Below are 24,459 nucleotides of genomic sequence, written 5' to 3'. Positions count from 1 at the left end.
CTCCACAGTGATAGATGAACACTACTGCGACTACTAGTCCCATCAAAGTCCCTATGGCACTTTGGCATCATTGCATCCTCCCCAAGGCAAAAGTCTGGGAGAAGGGGCAAAGTCTGGGAGGGAAAGCAGTCCTAGTGCTGGACAGCCTTCCTCAGCAGTTTGCAAGGGTCCTTTCCCTGAGGGCATCACTGTATGCCCCAAGAGATCCCTGCCACCCCCTGCCCTGCACACTGCCCATCCTGTTCCACAGCAAAGCCTGGCCACGGTGCTCTCTGGAATTTGCATGGGACAAAGCAGAGCCCCAAATCTCCTTCCACGCTGCATATGGGATAGCAGCACCTGGGCCATGCCAAGACATCTGCCATCTCTGCCTTTCCTCTACCCTCACCATCCATCATCACCTGCAGGGGCAGATCTCCCAGGCATACAGCACATGGTGAGCCTGGGGCCAGCCAGGGCCATCATGGCAGCCCCCACCACTGTCCCCCCCTAGCCCGGGGAGCGGAAAACGGATCTCTGCAAAGGGCAGCTCATGCGGAAGCTGTTCGCATCCCGTAGTGCAGGCTCCACGGGTGAGGAGCAGGGCAGCTCCCAGGTCGCCAGGTTATCGGATGATAACAAGCTAGCACAGCCCGAGCACGCGACTTCCAGCAATGCAAGGCTGTTTCCTTTGTTTTGGGAAAACAAGAGGGGAACGAGACCTTTTCTGGCACGTTCTTGCCCGGCCTGAAGCTGTCCCCAACTTGCACCGGCTCGGAGAGGAGCCGTACCCTCTGCCCGCTCCTGGCAGGAGGTGGCCGGAGCCACCCCTCACCCTTTTCGCCTTTCCCATCTCTGCGAGGAGCAGGGCTGGAGCTGGTGACTTGCCAAGCAGGGCCAGACGGCTTCTCCTTGCATCCTCCACAACCTGGTGGCGATCCTGGCTCCCTGGCTATGACATGGGCTCACAGCCCCACCAGAGATCCCCTGGTCCTGCCTGCACGAGTCAATCTCCAAAGCAGCCTGAGAGGGTGAGGCTAAGTATCAGGGGAGTCAAGACATCCATGTTTCAGGCTGCAGAGACCCTACTACACTGGGGTTAGCTCAATACTTTCCCCATCCTCAAGCGCAGGGCTGAGCCCGGTACAGGGGCAGGAGAGCAGCACAGGGTTTGGGCAGTCATTCCCACGTTCCCCTATATCCCATGGTACCCCCTTCTGTCCGGAGAGCTGTGGGTTTGACAGGGGTGTGGGAGACCCCCTCCACCCCTTCCCCAGCAGAGGAGGAGGAAACATAATAAGAAAAATAAAATTTATAAGCGAGGCAGTAATTACAGTGTGGCTACAAAAGGCTGCCTCCTCAGGGCCATCATTATGTGGCTAAATTTAACGCCCTGTGCGGCTGCTCCGGGGCGGGGGGGGAAGCCGCGTCCTGGGGCTCTGAGCATCCACACAGACGCCGGCTCCTGCTACCTTCCCTCCGTGCCGGCCAGGGCAGCACAGCTGAACGGCAGCCAAGAAAGCCATAAAGCGGGTCAGAATTTTTTTAATAGTCTATTTACCAAGATGCTGTTTTTACTGCCGAGGTTTCTCTCGTTTTATCTCTGGCTTTCCCCCCGCCTCCCCACTCTCTCTTCCCCTGACTCCTGAACAGACTGGGCTGTATTTTCTGTTTTAGGTTCTTCTCTCTCACTTGGTCTAAATACTATTTTCAGAACTCTAATTTTATACGGTATGTCCCTTTTTTTTCCTCTTTCTTTTTTTTTTTTTTTTTTTTTTTGGTAAATATTTGCCATGACTAAGCCAGGACACATCCCGTTTAAAAGGTTCCCATCCCACAAAACATCAGCCCTTTAATGACATGAATCTCATTAGGTCTCCCCATGAAAAGAGGTATAGAAAAGGAGCATCACTCAGCCCCTCTGAGTTCCTGTATCTGCACGGACATATATTTAGCTGTGTGTACTGTACAGTCACAGGAGGGGACAGTCTGGGCACACGCACACCACCTCATTCAGCCAGAGGGACCCAGAGTGGGAGCCCCTGGGACCAGTGGGTTTTGGGATATCCGTCTGTCTGAGATAGGGTTGGGAAGGGCTCTAGGCCCAGTGGAGCCAGAGCTGGACTGCAAGAGCGGGCAGCCAGGCACAGAGGCGCCTCCAAGATGAAATTTGGGATCCTCTGAAGGACCTTCTCCAGTGTTATGTAAAGCCCACCCTTGCAAGGAGCAGTCCTGCCAGACGGGCCCAGGCACTGACCTCTCCAGGCCCTGAATTCCACTGGTTGGGTTAGGTGCTGGATAGCAGATGTTGGCAACATACTTTGAGATTGATTCAGAAGATCCAGCACAAGGTCCCAGGAAAGGTACTGGGTCCAAATGCCCAGAGAGGTTTCCTTACTGAGGTGAGAGTCTGTCTGACCAAGTGGTCTCTGCATCAAGCACAGTATCCCTGGGGAGCAAGCAGAGTCCCCAAGGGCTCAGGCTATTTCAGCCTTCCTCTCGGCAGAGAAGGAGGGTCTGTCTTTGTCTTTCTCCATCCATAAGAGCATCTTCTGCTGGGGAACCAGTTCATCCACAGTCCCATGCTGGGCATGGTCATTTCTACTTCAGTATGGTCTTCACTTCTCCAGTATAGCTATCCTTTCCTTGGTGTAGTCTTTCCTTCCTCAGCATGGCCATCCCTTCTTTGGCATTGTCATCCCTTGCTCTGTACATTCATCTGTCCCTCAGGATGGCCAGTCTTTCCCCTTGGCTCACCAAGTGTCTGCTACCGGAGGGAGAAAACCCAGGAGATGCCACAGGCTTGCCCAGATTTCACAGGCTGAGATTATCATTCACAAAGCCTGAAGGACACAGCAGAAGTCTACAGAAAAGAATTTACTCTCACTTTCCCAGATTGTCTATGCATTTTCCCTCTTATTTCCAGTCCAAGCAGGATACAGTGCTGTTTCTCAGCCTCACTGCACCCTACCATTTTGGCATCAGGTAAGCATGTTAGCATGACCTCCTCATTGTCCTCCAGAGCTGTTCCCAGAAAACCAGCTGTGAAAAATCTGCAAAGGTACTGCTAAGTCCACAGCATGGGGCATGGCTGTGCTCATTGCATTCGCATGGGTGCTCCTCCACATTTTGGGGAGAAATAACCCCGAGAAGGGCTGCAGATAGGTAGTGCTGTGCAGAGACCAGGTATTCCACTGACTGAGCAACACAGGCTTCCAACCCATAAATAAACCTGGAAGGATTTCACTTCCCTTTAAATTGCTTTAAAGGTTTGGTTTCAGCAGCTGAATAGACTCAGCCTTAAATGGTATCACCAGCTCAGGCAGCAGATGCCCACAGTGGAAAGGTAGCACACCCATCCTGGCTGTTTCCATACTCCCAGGTGTAGGACCCTCTCCTCCCTGGCAATGCAGCCACGTTTCCAAGTGTTTCCACAACCCAGAGAGTGAGACATGACTAGGAGGGACTCACACCTCCCCAAGTGCATGGGTCCCAGAGCTGGGGCTTTCTGCAGCTGTGCCGGAGCCCATGTGCGGGCAGGGCTCCATGTGCTCAGGCTGCACTGAGCCAGGTTCCCTGCTGGCCCCCAGCAGCCAACATTAATTCATTAACAGTCCCATTAACACCCAGCTGTGGTTTCCCCCCAAACTCAGGCAGGGACCCGCTCCCCTGTGAAAGCTGCTGACAGACGAAGTTTCCACCTTCAGCCCTTCTGGAGTTCTGTATAAAAATAAGCAGGGCCTTTTTTTTCAAAAGGAAAACTATATTTCCCCTATCCGCACGCTCTCGCACACGTGCAGGACTCACAGCAGGAATTTGCTCCAATTTCCCCCACCCACAAACATATCGCCTTTGGCTAGAGACCAAACATGGGCATTTTCAGCCCAAGATATCAGGTTTTTCAGCATCCAGAAGACAAGAAGCCACCGTGACCCTGAGCTGGGCTAAAAAAAGGGCGCCTGTTTCCTGGCCAAAAGGTACTGGGAGACCCAGTGGTGCTTCCACCAGGGCGTCATCCAGGATCCACAGCAAGGCAGCTGCCAGCACCTCCTGAAGAATTGCTCTCCTGGCACGGCCAAGCATCCTGTTTGGGATTTGGTACCAAATTTCTATTTTCCCTTTTCATTGTCATTCCCAGACAGCCATGACCACCAGATGCTGCAGCATCCCAAGGAGATGCACAGCTCAGCACCTACTTGGGACCTGTTATCCAGCATTTATTTCCTCCTTTCCCACATGATCTCTCCTCAAGAGCTGTGAGCACTAGCTGATATTCAGGAGACAACCCCCGATGCTCCAGAAGCCCTGGGCCACCCCGAGCCACAGAGGGGTTGATACCCTTGCCTTACATCATCCAGCTCCTGTGTGAGCAGCATAGGAGCTGGTTCTCTGGAGTGCTCACTGAGAAGCTGGAGGCCAGGAAGCAGATGTAGGCATCACGGGATCAGAGCACTGCTTAGGGCTTGAAGGACATGCTACTTTGGGCATGTCCCCAATAAGGTGGCTTCAGGTCTCTGGAGAGGACAAAGTGAGTGCCAGCTATCTTCTAAGATGCCTGGTCACTAGCAGAGCACCCTGCATCCCTTTGATCCAGAGGTGTCTGCCTCGCTGAGAACCCTCTAACTACTCCTTCCTTTAAATAGCAAAGCTCACAAATGCCCTATAGGGCTCCGTGTCTATACGTTGTCTATGTATTTGTGTACACACATGCACACAACACACAGAGATTTATTCGTGTTTTCAGAGTGGTTCAGGATACATTCCAGGACGAAATTCCAGCTGGTGCTGGAGCCAAGAACATCAGTGGCCCCGGCATTTGCTGCCCCCTCTGCCTGCACACACACTAAATACGGAAAGGGAGAGGTATAAATAGAGAGAGAAATACATGAATGGGCCTGTTTCCTTACACAGATACATAGAGTGCAAAGGTCCGAGCAGAGTGGGAGCAGGCAGAGTCAGGAATCCAATGACTGTATCCCCTCGGGAGCAGAGCAACCCGTTCCCAGGTCTGCCCAGATGTCTCAGCTGTTCAGTGTCACCTCTGCATGAGCTGGCACAACTGGAAGAGGCTAAAGAGGCTTTGGCCTATGGGATAGGGAGGGATCAACTTTCAGAAACACCAATAAAATCTTCCAGTGAATGCCACTAGAAAAGGGATGCAGCTGTTGGTATGGAGGAAGCTAATGAAGGGCTCAGGGCACACAGGAACATGGTGAAAAAACACGACAGCCCATTTCAAGCACAGAAGGGGTGCTGGGAGCTGTGGAGGGCAGCACCAGGGTGCAGGCAGCACTGCTCCTCTGCCCTTGGAGACAATGGGGATGCCAACACCCCAGTCCAAACCCCATCAACTGGGGACAGAGATGCTGCTACATCATTTGTTAACACAGAGCAATGCCTTTAGTGCCTCATCAAAGTCTACCCTGTTTTCCTCCCCAAAAGGTCCTTTGCTTTCAGGAGCTGCTGCCACATCCTGAGCTGGGACAGGTGGCTGCAAGGCACCTCTAGCAGCCCAAACACAGCCACAGAGCCCAGCCTGGTGGGGCTGGGACCCCAGACACCTCTGCACTCTCTGCTGCCCCTCGTGCACTCCCCAGGGCTGGGCACTGTCTGCAGCCACAGGGCAAATAATGGCCAAGATGTGTGAGCAGAGCCGGGGGTGGTGGCAGGGAGATTGCTGCTCTGCTTTCAGGAGGGGGAAGGGGCTCTCCCCCTTCAATGCTCCCATTTGAGCTAAGGCAGGCCTGGCACTGGCTCAAACCACCGCCTGCTGACACAAGATCAATCATTCCCCCAAGCTGAGCAGTTCCTCAGCAGTACTGCAAAGCTAGTGCCCATGCACAGGCTGGGGCCTCTCCCGCAGGATCAGGGTCTGGTCCCTTCTGCCAGAAAGTCTGTGACGCCCTTCTTCCTGCCTGCAGTTCATGGCATGGCACGGCACAACCTGGCACATCACATAAGAGCATGGCACAGCTTTGCATGGTATGGAATAGCATGGCATGGCATGGAGAGGATGAGGAACACCCCGACTGCAAAGGAGGGTTCCCTGCATATGCCAGACCACATATGCCAGACAAGGTCTGTGCAATACCCCAGGGAGGGTGGCCGTGATGGTGCTTATCCATACCTCCATCCCCAAATAAGCCACCGGGTGATGCTGGGCTGTAGAGGGCTGAGACCAAGCAGACAGCTGCCTGTACCTGGTCCAGGTGCCACCCACTCTCTACAGCACAGCCAGCCACAGGGGGTTGGGCTGTGAAACCCCACATCCCCAGAAGGAGCATCCCCTCAGGGCTCCTGGGAAAGCATCCACATCCTTGGCAGAGGCAAGGCTAGAGCAATCACTGCCAGCCTACCCTGGTCCAGCAGCCAGGGACTCACTGCTTGCCCGTGGTCTGGGCACTTTCGGGTAGACTGCTGCTCTAGGGTGCCTGTGCCAAGTCTGGTTTTAGCAGCATGTAGCTCCACTGACTCACTGCTTGTGCAAGTGGCCTGTGGCTGCCAGTGGCAGTCCCAAAAGTGCATCCTGGCTGGGTGCCCCTCACCTGATGGGGCCTCAGCAAATAAATAAATAACACCACAGCACCGACCACCATGGTCCTCTATGGCAAACACTGCAGGGGGCTGGTGCCCAGGCAGTGGTCAGCACCCACACCGTGATTATCACCAGTGCATCTCCCCAAGTGCACCACTGTGGGCACTACATGCTAGCCACTGTCCCCTGTCCTCTTCAGCCAGCAGATGTGGCACTCTGCCCCTTGTTCCCATCAGTACCAGCATGCACACTCCTAGTCTTGTTCTCACACTCCTGCTCTGGTACATGTGCTCACACTGAGTACAAGCAGCCCTCGTTCCATTCCTGCTTGCAGCAGTGTGCAGTTCCTTGAGTACACATGTGTGCAGGGCAGTGTGTGTCCCACTCTGCTCAGAACAGCCGTGGCCCATGGCATTTCCAGTGTGGGACTCAGATCTCAGGGCAGTGATGGGATGATGTGACCAAAGCTTGCTCAGGAAGGAAGCAAGGACCGCCTAGGTAGCCCCTATCCAGAACAAGACACCATCACCCATGGGGCTCACAGCACAAATGCCTGGCAGCACACAAGAGCTTTCTCTGCTCATCCAAGCTGCCCCACAAACCAGCCCCATGCTGCCACCTCTGCCCTGAGCCAACCTGCTCAGGGCTGTGCAAATTTTGCACCGCTCAGCCCTGTTAGCAACAGCACTGTGGCCACCAGCTCCTTTCCCAGCCCCATGCCACGGGGCCCCAGCCAACTAAGCACCCACAGCATGTTGCCCCCAAGCTGTGCACCCTACATGCAAGTAGTCCATGTCGCACACATATCACTGGCCCTGCTCTGGCCCAGTCACAGCTGCAAAGCCGCAGCTACCTTGTGCTAATTAAAAATATCCCTCGTTTGAAGGAGCCAAAGAGTTGCTTCCTCTCCACTAAACTGGCGTGGGTTTGAGGGATGCCGTCCCCACCCTGAAAAATGCGCAGGCCACCACCGCCTTTGTCCTCAGCCAGACCATGGCCACTCCGCTACCCAGGGGTTATTTTTAGTTGCTGTTAAAAAGGAGAGGCAGAGTGCTGGAGGCAGGCAGTAAGCAACCAGGTACCCGGCTGGACTCGGTGGTGGCAATGGCCTGTGGCTCCAGAGCATGCCCTGGCCTTCCTCCACCTGCCCCGCTGGCCTGTGTCCCCACGCGGGAGGGGGACGGGTGCCTGGCCCTGGTCCCAGCCCCGGTGGGAAACAATAAGAGGGATGCTGACCCCCGGGCGCCCTGACGTCAGCCAGCACCACTGCCGGCACCACCGCCAGCCCTGGCCCCGGGGCTCCCACTCGCCCTCGGCTGGGGCCGCACTGGAAACTGCCTGTTTGTTTATCTTCCTCTCCAGCGTTGCTTGTTTTGATGGTACATCCTCCTCCTCCTCGCCGGGCCCCGGGGTCGAGCCGTGAACCCGCCGCGTCCTGTTTGCCGAGGTCCCGCGCTCCGCTTGCGGAGGTGTGGAGCAGCCGCCCCCGCGCCAGCCACAGCAGATAAAAATACACAGGGCAGAGCATCCTGGGGCGCGGGGGCTATATTTGCACTGATGGTATCCGTGAGCTTGTCCTCGATGTACCTGTCCCTGCCCTCCTCAGAGCAGGGGGCACGGCGCTGCAGGAGCCTGCTCACCCTTCTCACGCTAAGTCGGACCACAGACTGGCATAAGCTGTGTCATGAAGCGTTGACCATAGCCAAGCTGGGGCAGGCTCTCAAAACCCCTGGGTGGGCACCCCACCCTGCCTTGTGAGGTCATTTCTGTAACCCAGAGGGACACCTGAGGACAAATTATCCCCAACCTGCTGGGTCCTAGACTGCTGGGAATGGTGCTGGGGAAGCCCCAAAGCCCGGAGCCCTCTCCAGCTGCCTGCTCCTTCTCCTCATGGCGTGAACCCCTGGGCTTGCCAATAAAAGCCACCAGCTTTGCCTCGGCTTGTGCACAGCCACTGCTCTCCTTCCAGCTCCGCTCAAGCCCAGGCAGCTGCTCAGCAGTGAACCCTTGCCAAAAACTGTGTGTGTGAAAGCATCATTTCCTAAACGTATAAATATTACCAGGGCTTTGCTGGAAAACTCCCCATGGTTAGTTAAAATGCCCTGGACAGCCAAGTGCACACAAGTCCAGATGAAGGGCATGTCTAAGCTGAGAGGCTCTGCAGCTCTGCCCTGAGGGACTGACAGGTCCTTTCCTCTCCATGCGGGATACAGCAAATATCTGGGAAGTGAGCAAAGCTGTGGAGCACTTGCCCACATCCAGCCCTGGACCACATCATCACAATCTCTTTCCAGCCAAGGGGTGCTTAACACAACCAAACATCCACAACCTGTAGCCCCATTTCACAGCTGGAGATACTGGAAGGGCCAATAGATGACTCTTTTTGACCTTCTGTCCACTGATGTTCAACCATGCACATCCCAAGACCAAACCCAGCAACTTGGTTTTCTCCCAGGCAGGCTCCTGGTCCACTTTTGGAGACATTAAGAGACAGAGGATCAACCACTGCCCTTGGGAGCATTCCCCAACCACTGGCAAGAGCAAACCCAAGTGCCTCCATTCTAACTCAAAATTCCCTGGCTCTATCTCCCAGTGCCTGGCTTGTGTACCACTGCTCTCTGCAAGATTAAAGAGAGCCCTCCACTAACCAGCATTTTCTCCTTGTAAAGACACACACACTCTGTAATCAAGGCGCCTCTGAATTTTCTGTCTGATAAGCTAGACAGAGCTCTTCCCTTCCAAGTCCCTCAATGCCACACTCTCTCCCCAGTCCTCAATTCATTCCTGTGACTCTGTGCTGACTGTCCAGCATCTTTTTGAAAATCTAGACATGGAAGTTGCTCGCAGCATTCCCAGTTCCTCGCAGCATGTCCTGAGGGACTCCAGCTCCTTGTGCTTCTCCTTTCAGGAGCTGACAAATAGAGTATTAAATTGCTTGGAGGCTCTGCAATAACTGCACAGAGACCATGAGGTCATCCAGACCACCTTTCTGCTGCAAGATGAGAGAAGAGAGACTGGAGTGAAGAGCCAGTTCTGCTGGCAAAGAGCTGAAAAGCCATGTTTGGTGTTTCTCACTAACACAAGACGTAGGAGGCATCAGGAGGAACGATGGAGTACCACATTCAAACCAAAGACAGCAGCCTTTCACATCTCACAGCTCATTGCTGCAGGATGGCATCATCAGCGAGTTTATAAAAAATGGGACGAATGCACAGAGGACACACACCCTCCCAGCAGAACAAATGCACAATTGCATCCTTCTACCAGCCTCTCCCCTGCAGCCAGTGCTCAGCCCTGACTACCAGATGATGCAGAGGGGCAGCATCTCCCAGAGCCTTCCATTCCCTTTCTGGCTCCAAGACACTGCTCCTGGATTGTTCTCAGGACACACAAAACCATCTGCCATCCTGTCTTTTCAGCCTCTGCCAGATGTACTCCACACCAGCTGCTTTTGCCAGGCTCTGTGCAGGGCTGCCTCACTCCCCTCCTGCCCACTCTGAATCTTCCCCCAAGCCCCACACCCTACCAGCTCTTGGAGAACTCTGAATTTCAAGCCTGATGCTCATCTTTAGCAGATGTTCAGATGACTCTTCTACAAAGACACTTCATCATCCCCCTATCCTGGCACATCTGCCTGCACCCTCCCAGCGACAGCACTGAAATATTTACCAACTGCTTCTGCCATGTCTGATCCAGTATAAATCATTTTACCACCTCTGCCTACTAATAAGCTTATCCTATTGCTTGGAGCTTGGGGTTTTCTCCTACTACACTAAATAAAAGCCTTTCCTTCTATTCGTCGCCATGATTTTTCCCTGATGTCTTTAGCTTCTGTTACCCATTTTCTACACTTCATAATTTCTAATTTATATTGATTGCTATCTACTCCCGCTCTCCCATTTGTTATAAACTGCTCTTTTATTTCTAATTGCTGCCTTCACTTTGTCGCTGAACCAGAACAGGCTCTGGGCCAGTACTGCCCTTTTTCTTGATTGTGGAATTGTGGCTTTTTGTGGCTTCTGAAATTCTTCTGAAAGAGCTCACCATTTTCATTCATATTTTTCTATCTAAATGTTTCCTCTGAACTGATTTCACTCATAATTTTCCCCCTGCTTTGGGAAATTAGCTCTTTCAAGGCATGAAGGATATAAATTACTGCTTAGGAATGTCCTTTCCGTGCCCAGGGTGAATGTAATCTGGTCATGATCACTGGTCCCTAGGCAATCTTCAAGTCACAGCCCAGAAGTGAATTCATCTCTATCCTTCATAATTCAGGGGAAACAAAAGTTGCCTGCAGTGGATGCAATGCCTCCCATGTAAAAGAGGGATCATCTCTAGTTTTTAGAAACCCTGCAGATCATCTATTGTTGGCTGCACAAGAACATCAGCTCATCTCATAAAGCAACATCCTCTCAAAGCCCACGTGATACCAACGGCACCCTGGCTGACTCCTTGGTCCCAAGCAGGTACCATTGCTCCCCACTCCTGTGCCTTCACAGCAAGCACAGGAACACTCAGAAGCGTCCTGAGTCCATCAATGGGCATCAAGCATTTCTCACCTTGACACATCAGTTTGAATCATTTTAGTGCTCCTCTGATGATTTCCAGTAATGCAAAAGAATCAAAGACTCTCTCCTTCCAGTCCCAGTTTCTCTGAAGCACGTTTGATTTTAGAGCTGTATGCCAAGGGGACAGTGATAAGCAGAGCATGGATAACATGCTGAAAAGCTCTTGTCCCCGCAATGTGTCACTGCAAAGTCACCTCTAAAAGCAACAGGTGAACTAAAAGGCGATGGCTTCTCCTCATTCACCTGATCCCTGCCTGTCATCAGCAGCAAAGTTTAGGTCCAGAGCAAGTGTGGGAGGTGGGTGAATATGCCCCAGTGATGGCACATTCCTGTGGAGCAGCCCACCTGGCTCACACCTCTGGCAGCTCCCAGCAACCAGGTAGTTCCCATCTGGCCATATCAGGCATGTTCCCAGCTCTGCTAGCCTAGAGATGAGGCGCAAGGACACAAAGAGGGTCATGAGCGAGCTGGAGGGCATGGCCTCTCTTTAGGCAAGTCTAGCTATCCCCATAAGTGCTCCCATCCTGCCTGGCACACCTCACACTGCTGATGACAGCTCCAAGCACCCCTGTGGCAAAGGAGAGAGGACTTGCACCACTCCTTACCTCAGCCATGAAGTTCTGCTGAAATGTCTCCTCCCGGAAGGGCTCTGTCTTCAGGCGGTCTGCAAGGTAGAGAGGGATCAGCCTGGGCAGGTTTGGCCAGACCTCCCGCCCTTCTCCTTTCTCTGACCATGGGGTGAGGATGCTGCAGGGGAAAAGCTCCAGCATGCTCTTCCCAGAATCAGCAGGGCACACCAGCAGGCCTCCTGGGCTAGGTACACATCACCTGGTTAGCAGAAGGTGCAAGGACGGCAAGGAAGTTGAAGTTGGTTGAGCCTGCTGATGTATACAACAGCCAGGCAGAGCCAATAGTCCATCCACACTTGTCCCAGCACTTGTGCACTGAGGAGTAGGGAACAGTGGCAGGACATGCTCAACACCATTCCCAAATCTTACAACTGGAACAAGCTGTCTGAGTCTATGGGACAAGTCACTGTTTGTCCAGCTGCTCATCTGAAGGGGTGAGCTAGCCTGTGTCCTCCTCTTGCAGGACAGGGACAAACCCCTGTTATATTCTGCTCTGCACCTTGTCCAAAACACTGGTTTTTCCACGTTGTTGCTAGGATGTGGTCTGGAGAAGCAGCTGGCTGGATTTGCTCAGCCACTAGGGTGCAATGGTTCCTCCCGTCTTTCTGCCCTGTACCAAGTAAAGGACAAGAGAGGACAATTGCTCGCCAGCATCCGTCCCTGGACCCAAGACATGTTGTCCAGGCTGCTCCAAGCCCTGCAGAGATTGCACGCAGCAGGACAGAAGGAAGTGCAGCTGGCCAATGCTGCTCTAGTACACCTAAAGGGCAGATCCACATTCCTGCGATGGGGCACTGGTCATGGGACAAGGTCTGGACCAGAATATCTTCCTGGACATGACATACAAGCTCGGGCTAGCCCCCACTAGCCCCTGCATGCTCAGGGTGCAAGGTTCCTGCAGAAGTGCAGGTATCACCTGTGGCAGCAGGACAAAGTGTGGCAGTAGCAAGAGATGACCTGAAAAACCCAGACAACCTCCATGGGTGGGGAACAAACCACCTCCAAAGGTGGCTCCCCCAGCAGGTCCTGACCCATGTCCTACCCAAGAGGGCTACTGTCTGCCCATCACCCCGATGGCAGAGTGGGCTGGGTGCTGGAGTGGGCCCATGAGCACAGCTGCACTTCCCATGTTCGGGAGAGCCAGGAGCCCCTGGTTGCTCTCCAAGCACTCCGTGAGCTACTGCACTTGGGAAGGGAGCCTGACACCACTGCAGGGTCAGCCCTTGCTGGCATCCCCGCTGGCTCCTGGGGACCAGCCAGGTGCTCTCAGAGTAGTGGAGAGCCCCTTGGCGACTCCCCAACTTCTACAGCTATCGGTCAAGGGCTGTTCCTCCCCCAGCTTTCCCCAGAGGCTGCTCCCAGCCTTCTGGCTACTGTTATGCTGCTGGCTCAGCTAAACATGAAACACAAGCCTGGCTGGGTAATAGCCAGAGGGAGCAAAGCACGCCAGCCCAGTGCTAAAGAGGAAACTCGCTACCTGCCCCAGGCATCCCTCCTCACCTCTGCTGAGAGTGGCCCCACTCTCCCTGTAATCTTCAATCTCAGCATCCTTCTGGAGAAGCAGGGAAATCAGCTCTTGCACCTGGTACTGCAGCGCCAGGTTCATGTGAATCAGGGGCCGCACGAGGTGACGGAACACCTACAATGGAGGAAGGACGCTCTAGGAAAGGTCTAGGGAGGCACACAGCTGTCCACAGAGTGATCAAAGCAGGGCAGCCAGCAAGGTCTTAGCAAGAGCTGCAGTCCAGGTCACACAGGGCTCCACAAAATACCCCACATCTCACCCATATCCAGCAGGAAATGGTCAAAAGATGTGGGAGAAGGCAGGCCAGATGCTGTGGGACACATCCCTCCATCCCAGCTCCATCCTTTCACAGCTAGGGGCTGTAGCACGAGAGAGCTTAGGTGGAAGAGCCCGATGGAAACAGAGTGCAGGGATAAGCAGTGCCCCACCCACCACCTGGGGTGCAACAGGAAACAGAGAGCCCCCCATGTGCCCCCCAGACCCTCCCCATGGCTCTGCACACCTCATAGCATGTTCCTATGCAGGAAACAGGCACGGCTGGGTGAAAAATTAGAAAGACCCAAGGTGTCAAACTGGTTTGATGAACAGGAGAGACACTGCCAGGGAGGTAAGATCAAAAACTAAAGAGATCCCAACATGCAGGGCTTGCCCATGCTCCCCATTGCAGCCCACCAGGATACCCCCTAAGCTTACACCTACACAATCTCCATGCAGAACCCTGGGCACGTCCTTTGTCTTGGAGCCCAGCTGGGCCACCTTGGCCCAGCAGGCACAGAAAGCAGCCTCTCTCCTATCACCTCCTTCGGTCTCTGGAAGGGTATTTGAGATCCCCCAACCTATCGTGCCCCTTGTTTCTGTGGCCAGGCTGAGCCCATGGGTTAGAGACCAGCAAACCCACTCCTATAGCAAGCCCACAGTGGGCTCTGTGCTTTGCTCACCCCCAAATACGACCCCAGAGGTGATGGCCATCACCCACTGGAGCACTTGGAGTGCACCACCTGCAGCAGAGGTGGGATGGGCCAAGCCAGGTAGGTTCTATGCCTTCCTCAAGCCCCTGGCTGGGGTAGAGTTGGTGCCTATTGCTGCATCCACACCAGCCACACTCAGGACCCCAGCTGCTTCCCACCTCTATGGTGTCCTGCAGACATCCAGTGCGTATCCAAGATAAAGCAGAGGAGCAGGCGGGAACAGGGGCTTTGCACCACCTCAGCTCAGCCTCTTGCCCGAGGAGGGACATCAAGTTCTTGGGGTAAGCCAAGCCGAGACCCCGATTACCTGCTCTCCAGCTCAACCATGACAGCGAACAGCCCCCACAGCGGTGGGGAGCCCAGCGATGCCCAAGCACAGCCGTTTGCGGGCAGAGGAGACGCGCCCCGCAGCGGGCCCGGGCGGGAGCGGCGCTCCGGGAGCCGCGGGGCCAGCCCGGGGCCGGGGCTCCGCCGGGCGGTTCGCGGACGCCGGGCGCCCTCTTGTGCGCGCAGGGCCGCAGAGCCCCGGGGGGAGCCCCGGCCGCAGCGCTGCCCCACCTGCAAGGGCCCGGCACAGCGCCTGCCTCTGGAAACGCAACATGCCGGGCAAGCCCGTGAAAGAGCAAACCCTCAAAAGCCGAGAGACTTCGCTATAATTCCGCCCGTCATGACAGACCATTTGGGGGTACCTGCTGCCCTGTGCCCCGCTTCGTGGCTTGCTCCTAAACAGAACAGCATCACTCTGCTCTACAGGGTGCTGGCAGGGCATCACTTCACACTGGACACAGAATTACAGAAAGGTTTGGTTTGGAAGGGACTTTCAGTATAATTCACTAGATCAGGTTGTTCAAAGCCCCATCCAACGTGGTCTTGAGCACTTTCAGGAATGGAACATCCACAACTTCTCTGAGTCGCTTGTTCCAGTGCCTCATCACTCTCATAATGAAGAATTTTTTCTAGCAGCTAATCTAAAGGTCTCCTTTTTTAGTTAAAAAACATTTCTCCTTATCCTATCACTATTTGCCCATGTAAAAGGCTGTTCTCCCTCTTTTCAACAAGCCCTCTTCAAGTACTGGAAGGCTGCAATGAGGTCTCTCTGGAGCCTTCTCTTTCCATGCCAAACAATCCCATCTCTCACAACCCACCTTTGCAGGAGACAAGCTCCACCCCTCTTATCATCTTTGTGGCTCTCCTCTGGACCTCCTCTAACATCAATGTTTTTCTTGCGCCAAACACCCCGTATTTGGATGCAGAACTCCAGGGCTCTTACAAGGACATTTCACTCATGTCCCAGCAGCAGTATGTGCTGGGCCATCCCTGTATCGCTGCATGACACAATCCAAAGCCTCAATGGGAAGAAATGGGGATAGTAAGCCTTGGGAGAGGCAGAAGGCAGAGTCAGGCAATCTACAGTCTACTGTAGGCTACTTAAAAGCCTCTAAGCATAAGGAGATAATCCTTAAATTGGCCAGTCCCCTCCCTGAACTCTCTGCAGCTTTGCTCACCATCTCCAGGGGAGCAGGGCAGCAGTGGAAGTCCCAGTAGAAGGGCAGTCCTGACAGCTCGCTTTTCACGTGCAGCCTGAGGCCACTGGGAGAGCGGTGGCAGGAGAAAGTGGTGGTGGCACCTGGCTGTCCTGCCAGCAAAGGGCACATCAGGTTGCTCAAGTGGTTCAGGAAGGAGGACACGTGAACTGTCAGCCGCTTGTTCAGCTCCTGGGAAAAGGCAAGGTTAGGGGGCACAGCACAGCACTGGGGAAAAAACCAGCAGAAATCCCAGCACCAAAGGAGTCCAACTACTGCATGTTCCACAGCAAAAAGCCATCCCTGGGCCTTGGCTTCCAGCTCTCTGACATGACATTCCCCACTGATTCTCCCAAGCCACCTATGCTGGAAAGACTCCCCTATCCTGCCAGTCCAGGATGGGCAGGGTGCAACGGTCTGCACTAGCACATCTGTTCTGCATGACACCACAAGCACCACAGTCTGGCTGAGAGCCAACAGCAGGACAACCTGCCAGAGCTAGGGAACGGCTGCAGCCATTTGCCTGTCCCTCCTGCCACCAGCCACTCAGCATTATGTGACACTCCAATGGCACGTGAGGGCCTGGGTACGTGGGCTGAGGAGATGAGGCACAGCTCCATGCATTTTGGGGGGCCAAGCTGACAGGATGCCCCATGAGAGACTGTACTAGCTATGAATGTGAACAGAATCTCTCTGTCATGAGTAGAAGGCAGCCTTGTTTCAAGCTCCTCTTTAGTACATTGACCCTGGGGAAAGCAGCTGCCCATCCAGCCCACAAGTGAAGAGACTGTGCCAGCCTCTGTATGCAGACCCACATTAGGCATGTTAAATAGTGTGGCCCTCTCTCCCAGGAGAAGGGTATTTGCCCAAGTGCGGTGACAGGGCTTGGGCAGAACCACACAGGGACTTCCCAGGTTGGGCATTTGCACCCAAGCCCAGTCAGACCCAACAGCCATTGTGTCACCAAGCAATTTATGCTGGCATGTCAGCTGCTGGGAGGAGAAAAGGAGGCCCCTGGCCTTTTCAGACACTCACCTTGGACCTTTGTCCCACAGCCTCGGCATCTGCACTCTCGTACCAGACACTGCTGAGGTCAGAGATCAGCAGGATATAGCCAGTATCCCTGAAGCACACTTTGGCAAGAAAAGTGGACTCTCCAAAGCGAACAGAAGCCCAGGGCTGGGTCAAGAGGCTGCTCTCCAGTTCCTCGGAGCCCTCCATCTGCAAGAGAACAACCAGGTCTCTGCCTCAACGCCCGTCCAGGAAGACCTGCTCCCTGGGGTAGTCTCACAGGGACCGTCAGTCCTGGCTGGCCCATTGATGATGCAATCCCACCTGACAGCACAGAAGTGAGGATACTCAGCCAGCTCTAGTCACATCTGCAAGCAGCAGAGCTGGGGAGTGTGTTTTGGGAGCTTTCTGCAGGGCAGTTCCTGCCGCAGCTCACAATAAGCACCCCAGATGCAGCAGTGCGCGCACGGCAGTGGAACGGCTGCCTGGGTACCCGGTGCTTGCTGGCGTTACCATGGCAAGAACTCTACTGAAATTAACACCTAGGCTGCCCCGCCGGCACCAGGCGGGTATCAGGGTGCTGCACCCTCCTTCTGCTGGGGCAGCCCATTCCTGCGCTCCACGGCAGCCCGCTCCGTCCGTGCCGGCAGCGACACCGGCAGAGTGCCGGCAGCACACCCTTGCTTCCCGCTCCTCCCTAGGACGGGCTCCACGCCTCCCAGAGCACTCGGGGACCCAGCGACCGCGGGGTGCCCGCGGCCTGGGGCTCTGCGGAGCCGCAGCATTACCCAAGGGCAGCAGGAGCAGGCGGCCGGCAAATGCAGAGGCACGGGCTGGCGAGCGGCGAGCGGCGCCGGGCCGGAGGCGAGCGCAGACTACAGCTCCCGGCATGCTGCTCTCTTCCGCGGCGTGCGGGCCGGGGCACGCCGGGATGGGCGGCTCTTGGCGCTCCGGGAGCTGCCGTCCCTTCCACTGAGCCCTCGGGAATACGCGGGTGTTCCATTGCCTGCTCATAAGGACAGCGAACCGAGTGTCCGTCTAGAGCGTCCGCGATTGTCGCAAGGGATGCCACGGCCAAGATGCTGATAGGGACCGAAATGCCTTAGGACTTTATTCTGCGCTTGCGCCTCCTACGAAATGTCCCGGCACAAGTGCCCAGGCGGGTACGGGGCCCGCTGCAGCCGGAGAGGCAGCGGCCACAGCTTTACTCGTCAGCCCCGGAGTGCCGGAGCAGGCATAGCCAGGGCACACACCCGCACCGCTGCTGTCCCAGGGTGCTGCACCACAGCGAGCCCTGCATAGCTGGGGCTGCAAGTGCCTCTGTCCCCAGCCCTGGGCTCTGGGCAGCACTGTGCCAGCTTGACACACCACACACCTCCAGTTTCCAAACCTCATCGCCCATTCTCTGACTGTAATCCCCCACCAGCACACCGTGCATTGAGGCCGTCCAGGCTGGGCCCACAAACTGCTCCCGATGTCACCGAGTCTCCCATTTACACTTTTTGCACACCCTCTCCCCAGCAGGCAGGCTGCAGCCGCCTCCCCGGGCAGTGACATGGGAGTGTAGTCTTCACACAGGGTTTGGATCTTCACAGGGTGTTAGCATTACACTGCTGCATACAGCTGTGGGGGTCACAGGGAGCTAGAGAAAGAGGTCACACCTGGGGACCTGCACATACAGTGCCACCTCTTCCCTCCCACCCTGCATCCACCTTTGGGTGTTTCACCTTGGCACCAGGTGGAGGGAGATGTTCTTCTCCAAGGAAATCCACTATTGGCTAGTGTAGGCACAAGAGCAATGCCTAGGGTATATTTATATGGTGAGCACTACTGGGCCTATTCCTAATATAACTGACGTCCATTGTTTGGGAAACTGAGCTGAGTTGCACCCCAAGCCTGCAGTATGCTGGAGTGCCAGAGCACTAGTATATACCTGGTGCCATGGGCAGCAAAGGGCCATAGGCACAACTGGGACATCGCAGGGAGGAGGTGGAGAGTTAGTTGCTCCTGAGCACAGTGCCAGAAGGTGAGCATAGGCAGAGTGACAGTGCTTTGGGGCTGGCCAAAGCACTGAACTCTCCCCTAGCACCAGAGCGATGGTGGATTGTAGAGGTACACACATCCTCAGCTGCAGTGGCAGCTGCAGGTAGTCCTGCCCTCCAGGCACAGTCCTCAAGGCAACAGAGAAGCCCCTAGATAAATCCCATCTGGAAAGAAAACCCCTGGAAAAGGCAAAGTTGGTTGAAGGTTTTTTTATATCTTGCTCTCAAGCAGGGAAATCAGGTTTATAGTAGGAGGGTGGAAATTCAGGTTCCTCCAGTCCTCGAGGGCTTCGGAAATGAGGAGCAAAGTGGCTCACAAGCTGCCTTGAGAGCACAGCCCTGTTTTCACATCAGGTGCCCCCAGATGATAGGGTCAGGCCACAGTGTGCCATGCAGGTATGTCTGTCTGGCTCGGCCTTATTGCTGGCTCTAGCTCCCCAGAGCTGGGTTTGGGGAGTAGGTGTGTCCCTTCCCCCGGGGCAGCAGTCCCCTCATCGGTGGCACAGCTGCCCTCCTCCTCTTCCTCACTCCTTGGGCAGAGGAAGCAGCACAGAAAGGCTTTGCAGAAAGATGGCAGCAGCCTCCTTAGCCCAGTGGGAAGCCTATATGCTTGGCTGGCTTTCCCACTCTCTCCATGGAGGTGACAGTCACTAGCTCTGGCTTTCCATGGCTGCTCAGAAAGCAGCCCTCGTTCCTCCAGTGTTCCTGCAAGGAGGGAGGTAGGCAGTGAAATGAGAGCCCCTCCCTCCTAAGGCGCATCCTCCTAGCCCACACCAGCCCCAGCAGCCTCAGCAGGACTGCCTGGAGGCAGAGCTGGTGGTTTGCCCCAATAGACAGATCCAGTCCTCAGAGCAGGGTATATGCAGAGCACCTAGAGCAGCCCCTCACCTGAGACTGTGTTCTCCAGAAAAAACGACAAGAATCCAGTTAAGAAGACAGGGACCATAAGCAGGGAGAGGAAGAGGAGGTCCAGTGGCATCCAGCCTGCAGAGACAGTACCAGAATCAGCCAGGAGGTCCCAGTCCAGCCAAGTAAAAGGGACACGAGTAGCCATGGCAGAATCAGGGTTTGAAGAGGTAGCTGCCTGCTACCATGAGCTGACCCAGCCTCCCAGAACACTGGAGATATATGGTCACCATGCCATGGGACTCAAGGCATTGCCTTGACAGGGGAACATCCCTCATACCTGTGGCCAGGGGAGCCAGAGCCGTGCCAAACCACCGTGGTACCAACAGTGCCATGAACATGGCAAAGCCAACAATGAAGATGTTCCTCCCTGAGTCAATGTCTGTGTACTGGAAGTAGGAGATCCCCGTGCCCACAGCCACGGCGTAGGTTACACAAAGCACCCCTCCTGCGAGGGGCAGGAGTCAGGCAGTGCCAGGCAGGCTGCAGGTGCCGCAGCAAGGGGCAGGGCAGGGTACCCACCGTGAATTGCCAGTGGGATGTGGGTGAGGAGCCCTGCCAGCCTCGGGGACATGCCCAGCACCATGCACATCAGGGCACTTACTTGCACCGAGAGGCGAGAGCCAGCCTGGCAAAAAGAAGAGAGGGAAAGTGAGGATGTGTAGCATCACCCTCTGCTCTGTCTCCCGCCCCCCTTTTGCTACACAAACCTGCCTTACCCAGCACTGGCTCGGTGACAGCCTGGCAATTACAAGCCTTGCACACCTGTTCAATTGCCTCCCCATCCCTTGCCAGCCCATTTCCCCCTTCTTTGGCATACCTGCGTAAGGCCAGTGGCACAGGTGTTTGCAATGCTGGAGGCTGTGCCCCCTGGGGTACCCAGAAGTCCCGCCAGGAGGCTGCCCAGCCCTTCCATGCAAAGCCCCCGGTTACAGGCGTGAGGGGGGAGCCGGGGGATACGCAGCAGCCTCCCACACAGCACATAGCAGCCCACAGAGTTCATGCTGCAGCCGATGGCCATGGCGATGCCCACTGACAGCGCCCGGGGGGTGAGCAGCGGCCACCTCCAGTCTCCTGCAGCAGACGGAAAAGGAACAGGTGATAGAAGTCCTGTCCAAACGTGGATGGCTGCACTCATCCCTGTTGCCCCCCACCTGCATAGGGAATGCGAATCCAAGGGGTATTGAAGGTGCTGTTGGCCCAGGATAGCTGTGCTATGGTCACATCCACTGATTCCCAGGGAACGTGGAAGTAGCTGAGGATGGCACAGACAGTGCAGACACCAGAAAATGGGAGCAGTACCTGCAAGGCAAAAGGGAACCCTCAGCAGAGGATCCTCCTCCCCTGCCTGCCCTGGCCAGCACCCCATCCTTGTCCTGTCACATGTCCCATGGAGTCATGCCACATCTCCCCTTACCCCTGCAGGAAGCATCCCAAGCTGTTCTGCTCCAAAACTCTAGGTCCCCAGCACTTCCCCAGAAGCATCCACATTTTGGGATCCGCACCAGAGCTTTTCATCCCTGCCTGTGCTCCATGTCTCACTAAACCCACACCAAAGAGCCAGGCTTGAAGAGAGAAGGCTGGTGACAGTGGAGAGAGCAGACAAACCACAGTACCGAGAATGTGCGCAGAGTGGGAACTGAATACTCTGTGGAGCCCTCCCAAGCATTGGGCCAGGTGCAGAAGGGCAGGCGGCAGGACCGCAGGTGTTGGGAGAAGGTGACAGCAAGGAGCATGAGCCTAGAAGAGTGAGCACAGATCACCACACAGCATCACAGTCAGTGATGGGGCCCCAAAAGTGCACCATGCACTGCAGAGGTGCCCCATCCTTGTCCCTCTGGGGAAAGAAAGCCCCAGGACCCGCCCACCAGTACAATCCCTGGGCTCACATACAGCAGTGCTACAACCCAGTTAGTGGAGCAGAAGAAAGCAGCTTCCTTGTATGCAGACAGCCCGATGATGGAGAGGCTGGGAGCCAGGACCATGGGCCCACAGTGTCGTGCTGCCCACCCACACATGCCAGACACTCCCAGCACCAACTGAATCAGCCCAGAGATCATCACTGCTCCAGAGACCTGAAAGAGGAAAGGATGGGCCTGTGGGGTAGGATACATGGAGAGCAGTCCAACATCTTCCCTTGGCCACATTCCCACTGCCCCAGCAGCTGGGAACAAGCACTTGTTTCACGTGCTCTGCTGACCCCAAGCACAGAGAAACATATACTTGGACGCACATCATGATCCCCATTGCCTTCGCACCTCTCTTCATGGCAAATCTCAGGAAAAGGGACTGGGGGTACAGAGATATGAGTAACAAGTGGAAAGCTGATGGAGCAGGATAGGGACCTCCGTTCCAGCACAGAAGCACCCACCTCTTGCAGTGAGTCAGCCCAATTCCCTGTGTCTCTGCAATGGGGTACAAGGCATGTACTGGCCATGGCTGTGCCTGGAAGGGAATTTTGGAAGGATGTGATACACGCGTATCCTGTACTCCTGGAGCTGTGTCCAAGAGGGTGCAGTAAGGAGGCTGCTGGCTGCAGAAGGGGAAGTGTGCCAGCGTTCTTGTCTCTATAGGCCCTGGCCCTGGGGAAGTAACCAGTTACATTGCAAGTGCCCTCAGGAGTGACTAGGGTGCTGTGCACCATCACCAGAAGGGCCAGAAGGGAGGACCCCTTGCTACCCCTCATCCCTACTCCATCTACCAGGCACTTCATCATTGCCATTCCCCTGGCACCAGCATGGCCCAGGCCCGAAGCGACACAGCCTCCAGGGCTGTCCTTACCATTCCTGTCTGTGCTCGCACCAGGGGACAGGTGGGAGCTCAGCACCATGGCAGGGACCAAGTACTCAAAGGATGGGATTTGAACCAGTGGCAACCTGAGGAAGGGAACAACAACGGCACATTAGGGAGGAAAGACAGGGAAGGGAACAGGGCTGCTCCAAAAGCCCAGGCTGCCAGAGGAACAGGGGTGGGAAAGGAAGCAGATAACCCCAAAGTGGCAGGAGGTTACCCCATATTCTACATGTGCCCTAGTACATTCCAAGTGACAGCACATGGAATGGATGCAGAGATAGAGGCTTTGCCAAATCCCATAGCCAGCCTGTGTGGACAGCACAGGGATCAGATGGTCTGAAGGAGCTGTGTATGATGTTGGATCAAGGCAGTGAGGAGCTAGAAGGAAAGCACAGCAGTTTTCCTAGAGGTGTACGTGAGAGGGAGAGGACATCTGTGACAGCTGCGCAGAGATGCAGCGCAAAGAGGTTTTCCTTGTGCCCCTTCCCACTTCCAGCAAAGCTGATCTTCCCACATCCCAGGAGGAGACAGACATGACCTGCTGTGGCATCACCCCCCTCCTGGTGACAGCTGCTCCCCCTTCATCCCCCTTGCTCACCGGCTCCCCAGGGTGGTCTGCAGCACTGTGGAGATGCCGCAGGCAAAGAGGCTTCGTGCCAGCAGCTTGCTGGTGTTCTGGGCATGAGGTGGCTCCTGAGGCAGGGTTGGCAGCAGGAGGAGGTGGAAGATGCAGAGCAAGGAGGTCTGCACAGCCAGGTGCTGTGCAGGGAAGAGATGGAGCGGTCACAACTCCTTGCAGCACCCAGAGCTGCAGCTCCCAATGCCCAGTGCCCCTGGAGGGTGGATGTCCACTGACACCACCTGGGCAGGACTCACTACTGCCCACTCCCCTCCCAGCACACACTGACCAGAGCCCTACATGCCCTGTGCCTGGAAGGATGCAGCCCCTGCCCTGCAATCTGAGAGGATCTCAGTCCTCGCCTCATCATCCCATCTCTCTGGCTGCTCACCGTGGTCCCCCCTTACCTGAAGGGCTAAGCAGCAGCTCACTATCCAAGTGCACATTTTCTGGGAGGAGGAGGATGTGAGCATGGGGCTCCCAGCTCCAGGTGCTCTGCCATGGCCCCCATTCATGCTGCTGCCTTCCTCACACTGCTCCCAGTTTTCGGTGCAGAGGGTGGGCAGGCTTCCACCTCCAAGATCTCCTCGCAAGTCCTCATATGGCTGAACTTCCACCTTCTGCAGGAGTTGCCCCAGGGTTAGCCATTAACTTGAGTTGGTGAGTAACCTGCCCTGATGGCCAGGAATGCAAGTGTCACCCTGGTTTGTCACCACAAGGGCCAGGTGACAGGCCTACCACAAGCAGGCTCTCAGACACTATTACAGTGTGAACTACCCACAGCCTGGATAGCCCATCTCTGCCTCTGTGGGCAAGGACCGGGTAGGCCACCTCTTCCTCTATGTGCTTAGACTATTCCCACCAGCAGCATCCTGCAGCTTCAGTATTCCCTGCTCATGTTCATTTCTCCCCAGCATAACATCCACTGCCCTCCTGGTCCAGCCTGGTCTCTGTGGGGGATATAATAGACCCCCATTTCTCCTAGGAGAGTACTGAATCCTGCCACTGAACAAGGATGCCAGGGACAAGAGCTGCCTGCTTGGCCAGAAAGGATCCCAAGGGCACACAGGCAAGGGATGCTCCTGTTTTTGTCAAGAGGCAGACAGGGCTGTGTCACTGACCTGGTCGAGCCCTTGCTGTTCAAGGCTCACTCATTAACAGGTAAGACTTTGGAGAGCAAAGAGCAGTGGAGAACATGCATTCCCCACATTCCCAAGGATGGGGATCCTCCTCTCTCCTGTTGTCCCTGCCTGCACCAGACCTGATATCCCTCCTGTCACTAGAGAGACTGCAGGACAGGCCTTGCATGTCTCCTGGCTCACTGGCAGCACCTAGGATCTGTCTTTCACAGTGGCTCCAGG

At 55.4% G+C, this 24,459-nt stretch overlaps 2 protein-coding genes across 4 annotated transcripts in view; both read right to left on the bottom strand.

Annotated features, from left to right (window-relative positions):
• NHEJ1 (non-homologous end joining factor 1) overlaps nt 1-20,007 on the bottom strand; it is a 44,853-nt gene extending 24,846 nt beyond the window's left edge. The window contains exons 1-6 of one of the 3 annotated variants that reach the window (XM_088168179.1): nt 19,967-20,007; nt 19,669-19,764; nt 16,763-16,948; nt 15,710-15,919; nt 13,212-13,350; nt 11,688-11,746 (exon numbers count right to left, since the gene is read on the bottom strand). In XM_088168179.1, coding sequence (XP_088024305.1) covers nt 11,688-11,746; nt 13,212-13,350; nt 15,710-15,919; nt 16,763-16,948 — 594 coding nt within the window. In that variant the 5' untranslated portion in view covers nt 19,669-19,764; nt 19,967-20,007. Of the gene's footprint in view, nt 1-11,687; nt 11,747-13,211; nt 13,351-15,709; nt 15,920-16,762; nt 16,949-17,062; nt 17,350-17,526; nt 17,624-19,668; nt 19,765-19,966 lie in introns of those variants that run through there. The other 2 variants (XM_014888093.2, XM_014888092.2) reach the window with 2 other exon arrangements.
• On the bottom strand, nt 18,957-24,403 carry SLC23A3 (solute carrier family 23 member 3). Its single transcript, XM_014888083.2, has 13 exons — nt 24,220-24,403; nt 23,506-23,718; nt 23,078-23,238; nt 22,468-22,562; nt 22,058-22,131; nt 21,580-21,761; nt 21,303-21,426; nt 20,841-20,988; nt 20,507-20,760; nt 20,209-20,314; nt 19,967-20,134; nt 19,669-19,764; nt 18,957-19,485 (listed from the first exon to the last, which is right to left on the bottom strand). Exons 2-13 carry the CDS (start codon nt 23,611-23,613, stop codon nt 19,154-19,156), a joined length of 1,848 nt encoding a protein of 615 aa, XP_014743569.2. The 5' UTR covers nt 23,614-23,718; nt 24,220-24,403; the 3' UTR covers nt 18,957-19,153.
• Nucleotides 24,404-24,459: the final 56 nt, after the last annotated feature.

Source organism: Sturnus vulgaris, chromosome 7, assembly GCF_052056855.1.
Source record: "Sturnus vulgaris isolate bStuVul1 chromosome 7, bStuVul1.hap1, whole genome shotgun sequence".
In the NCBI taxonomy this organism is placed as follows: Eukaryota; Metazoa; Chordata; class Aves; order Passeriformes; family Sturnidae; genus Sturnus; species Sturnus vulgaris.
Note: the sequence above shows the minus strand (reverse complement) of the source record. Positions and strands in the feature narration are given on the sequence as shown.

Bases quoted from the DNA above. Each gene is read 5' to 3' on its own strand.
- SLC23A3 (XM_014888083.2), bottom strand. From the start codon at position 23,613: ATGAATGGGGGCCATGGCAGAGCACCTGGAGCTGGGAGCCCCATGCTC. The intron at 21,427-21,579 runs GTATGTGAGCCC...TCACTCTTCTAG, and splicing joins AACTGGGTTGTAGCACTGCT to GCTCATGCTCCTTGCTGTCA. The intron at 19,486-19,668 runs GTGAGGGGCTGC...CCCTCCTTGCAG, and splicing joins TCTGGAGAACACAGTCTCAG to GAACACTGGAGGAACGAGGG.